Source organism: Tupaia chinensis, unplaced genomic scaffold, assembly GCF_000334495.1.
Source record: "Tupaia chinensis unplaced genomic scaffold, TupChi_1.0 Scaffold000186_1, whole genome shotgun sequence".
NCBI classification, from domain to species: domain Eukaryota; kingdom Metazoa; phylum Chordata; class Mammalia; order Scandentia; family Tupaiidae; genus Tupaia; species Tupaia belangeri.
The window spans coordinates 1,097,195-1,101,745 of NW_006159661.1; the positions used below are offsets into that span (position 1 = coordinate 1,097,195).

At 38.2% G+C, this 4,551-nt stretch overlaps 1 protein-coding gene across 4 annotated transcripts in view; it reads right to left on the reverse strand.

The window, feature by feature from the left end:
- RNF17 (ring finger protein 17) overlaps nucleotides 1-4,551 on the reverse strand; it is a 153,871-nt gene that overhangs the window by 142,225 nt on the left and 7,095 nt on the right. For all 4 annotated transcript variants that reach the window (XM_006146723.2, XM_006146722.2, XM_027771133.1 and 1 more), the window contains exon 3: nucleotides 1,590-1,681. In XM_006146723.2, the coding sequence (XP_006146785.1) occupies nucleotides 1,590-1,681 (92 nt within the window). The remainder of the gene's footprint in view (nucleotides 1-1,589; nucleotides 1,682-4,551) is intronic.

The window sequence follows — 4,551 nt, forward strand, 5'->3', positions numbered from 1 at the left end:
AGATGGCCATGCCACAGTCCCTTCTCCTCCATTCTCCTCTTGGGATCCTAGGCACGCATGCACACACACCCGGTGTGAGTTTAAGCCACTGGGTCCGGGACGCAAACCACAGCCCACTACATGGGAGTCCAGTGACATAGCCATTACACCAACTGTTGGTCCCACACGTTCTCAATTACATGTGGAGCCTCATGGAAATAGAGGGCTGAAGAATGACTTCCAGAAGCTGGGAAGGATATAGGGAACAGAGGACAGGGCAATATATATATATTTTTTTGAGAGATTTTCACTGTAGGGCGCGTGCGCTCGCCAGACAGACAGAGAGAGACATAGAGACAGAAAGCGAGAAATCCCCCCCCAGGGGGGATGGTCACGCCGCAATCCCTTCTCCTCCATTCTCCTCTTGGGATCCTAGGCACGCATGCACACACACCCGGTGTGAGTTTAAGCCACTGGGTCCGGGACTTGAACTGCAGTTGACTACATGGGAGTCCAGTGACATAGCCATTACGCTAACTGCTGGTTCCCAAGGACAGGGCAATAATTTTAATAGAAACAAAATTACAGATATATAAAAGGAATAACTTCTAGTAGGAAGAACAAGTTATAAAAAAAAAAAAAAGAGGGCTACCCTGCCTATGGGCTTGTCCTTCTACCTTTCCTTTCGGGTAACAGTTTCTCTCTTCCTTTTGGCGAAACAAAACTGTTCTCTCATCCTACCTCATGTATCTATCTATGGTGTAGTCTTCTCAGTGCACTTTCCATAATAAACCTATATTTATTTTTAAAAAGAAAAAAACAATTTTTAAAAAAAGGTTTTTGCCAAAGGGCACATGTACTCACTGGACAGAAGATAGAGACAGTGAGAGAGAAAGTGAGAAATCACTCCCCATGAGGGACAGCCAAATCACAATCCCTTCTTTTCCATTCTCCTCCTGGGATTTTGGGTATGCATGCACATGTGACTGGCATGACTTTTAAGCCACCAGGTCCAGAACTCGAACTGTGGTCAGTGTGGTCAGCCATGTGGGAGTGCAGCACCTTAACCACTATGCCATCTACTGGCCCAAGTAACTGTATATCTCAAATAACATTTAAAAAAGGACTGTGAATGTTCCCACACAATGTAATCACAAATGATAGAAATGATGGCTATACTAATTATCCTAAGTCAATCATTACAATTATATTCTTGTACTGAAAAATCAAACATTGTATTCCACAAACATGTACAATTATTACATGGCAATAAAATATGTTCTAATAAAAAAAGAATTGACAAAGAAAGTTATTATTTCCCTCTCATCCAGCACCAATAGCTTCAGCTACTATTGTACTCTCAGTCTTTCTTGTTTTGACATGGTAATCCCTGCATTCTTTTTTTTCTACTTTAAGTAAAGTCAAGCTACTGCTTCTTTAGGAGTTGGAGTCTCCATGGCACTAACAGTTAAGATAAATTATGAACTCTTGATTATGAACACTCTGTAACAATGAGTCAGGTTAGAAATGCAGATCTAAGATCATCAATAATTCTAAAATTATTTCAGAAATACACTGAACTCTAAATAATAAATGTACATAGAACATACGTTTCAGGTTGTAGTTTTTCCATAAAAGAATCTTCCTTAATACATCCATCTACTGGGTAGTATTCTGGTCTTGTATTTACAGTTGTAGTAATCTGAGGACAAAGTGATTCAAAAAGGAAAAACAAACAAACAAACAAAAAAACACAGGTTATTCAATAAATTCCTTTTACCTGGAATCCAAACAACTATGTAAGGTATGTTACGTCCAGATGAAATGGATGATAATCTTAACAATCCTGAAAATTCTCTTTGAATCAAGAGGAAAACTGTACTTTTATTTTTATCCGATTTTAATTTTTGAAAAAAAAAATCAATAATTTGGCAACCATCAAACAGAAAATAAATGGCCAATAAACAATTTGTTCTACACAATTCTAAAGGAAATACTTGCAATAGTACTCTAAAATGTTATTCTAAGGGTCAGCTGGTGGAGTGGTGGTTAAGGCCCAGATCCCACATGGCCCATTGACTGGTTTGAGTCCTGGACCTGATAGCTTGAAAATGATGTTGAGCACATGTGTATGTGTGCCCAAAATTCTAACAGGATAGTGGAAGAGAAGAGATTATGGCATGGCCATCCCCCCAGGGAGTGATTTCTCACTTTCCCTTTCTCTGTATCTCCCAGGTGAACACATGCACCCCATAGCAAAAACCAAATAAACAAAAAAGTTATATACCCACCTTATATAAAATATGTAAAAGGATTAAACATTTACTTTTTTAAAAAATGGTATAAATATTGGAAAAAATATGTAAATACATAAAACTTTGAGATAGAAAGATCTGCTTAAGTGAAGAAAATGTAGATGCCATGAAGAAAGGAGAAAAATGACAAGTGCTGGACGCGAGTGGGAACGTGGCTGACTATGGTTCAAGTCCCAGACCTCGGTGGCTTGTTTCCTCACTCTCCCTCTCTCTCTCTCTGTCTCTCTGTGTGTGTGTGTCTCTCTGTCTCTCTCTGGGCAAATTGAAGAATAAAAAATAATTAAAAAAAAGAATTATTTAATTTTATTTGTTACTATTACTTTTTAAATTTGACTAGAGAAAAATGAGAAAGCAAGCCACTAGGTCCAGGACTCAAAACTGTGACTGGTTACGTGGGAGTAAAGTGCCTTAACCTCCATACCACCTGCTGACTCCTACAGTGAAAAACTTTGAAAACCATCTAAAGTTTTTTCTATTTTTTTATTTCAAAAATTAAAATTTTAGTTTTCAATATCTTGTCTCTTTAAAGTGGTTGCAGTATCCTTTTGCATCGCACCTAAAATATCAATTTTACTTATTCCAAAATCTGATTCCAACTTTTTTGCCTTTTCAAAGTATTTTATAATCACATTTCCTTAACATATTCTCATCTGTGCACTGTACATTCACCTATGCACTAGGTCTGTAACATTTTATTACTGTATCTCATCCCTTTCCTTCTTAGCACTTAGAAAATTGTTTAACTATAAATTTTTTGTACATTTATATTATGAAAGACTAAAAGTTGCAAAAAGGCAGGATCAAGCAGATTTAATCATTCATGCATACCTAATATTTAGCATGTGGCCTTGGCGCATAGTAAATGTACAAAAAATATGTGCTGAATAATGAATGAACATGCACATACAGCATGCCACTTATTTCAGAGTTATCATTGTTCATCCAGATAATTAGTTCTGGTTGTAGAGGCAGGAAACAGCTGTGCTGATGCTTCCATTATGATATCCGGCAGGTGGCGTGGTGGTTAAGGGCACTGGACTCCCACATGGCTGACCATGGCTCGAGTCCCAGACCTGGTAGCGTGCTTTCTCACTTTCTCTCTCTTACTGTCCCTCTCTGGTAAAATTAAAATAAACAAACAAATAAAGTTATAAAAATTATTGAATCACCATTGCTCTTAGATTATGCTAGGCCTCTTAACTTTGTATTTCTTCTTCCCTGATAAAATTTTTCCAAAGAACTGTCTGTACTTAATTTCCATGGTCTCTCCTCTTTTCAAGGAGTGTGGGTCCATCAGGTCTTCTTGTTTTAGTAAAACTGCCACTTACCAAAATCACCAATAACTGCCCTGCAGTCAAATCTCTCAGTTCTTGTTCTACTTGTAGCATTTTGACTAATTTGATTAGTTTCTTTTCTGAAACATTTTTTCCACTTGGCTTCCAAGTCATCCACTTCCTTTACTATCCTTTGCATGATCATTTCTTTTTTGAATTCTTTCTTGGTTCTCTTTTATCTTCCCATCTCTTAAGAATTGAAGTACACGGGTCTCATTCTATAGACCTCTTCCCTATCTACATATACTCATTCCTTGGTACTTGGGTCTCATTCTATAGACCTCTTCCCTTCACTATCCACATATACTCATTCCTTGGTGTTCTCAACTGTCCATGGCTTTAAATACCGTCTATTAGGAAAAGTCATGACTCATATTTACATAGAAAAAAATACATGATAGTTTTTCCAACAACCCAGTATATGTTTGTGCTTTATGGGAAGGAAAAATGGAGGGAAAAGGATTAAAGTGTGACCATGGCTTACTGGGGGGGATGTTTTCTCCCTATTCGATGGATGAATGTACATGCACTCTTAAAGGACAATTTAGGGATTGGTTGAATAAATTATGATATCTACACAGTCATAAAAAATTATGTAATCTATTTTAATTTACATGGATAAGTATCAAATATCACTGGAGACCATAACATCCTCACATTTTTTAATTCAAAAAACAAAAACATCTTGGGAACTAGCAGTTAGCGTAATGGCTATGTCACTGGACTCCCACGTAGTCGACCGCGGTTCACGTCCCGGACCCGGTGGCTTAAAACTCACGCCGGGCGCATGTGCGTAAGTGCCCAAGATCCCGAGAGAAGAATGGAGGAAAAGGGATTGCGGTGTGACCATCCCCCCTGGGGAGTGATTTCTCGCTTTCTGTCTCTATGTCTCTCTCTGTCTGTCTGGCAAGCGCACACGCCCT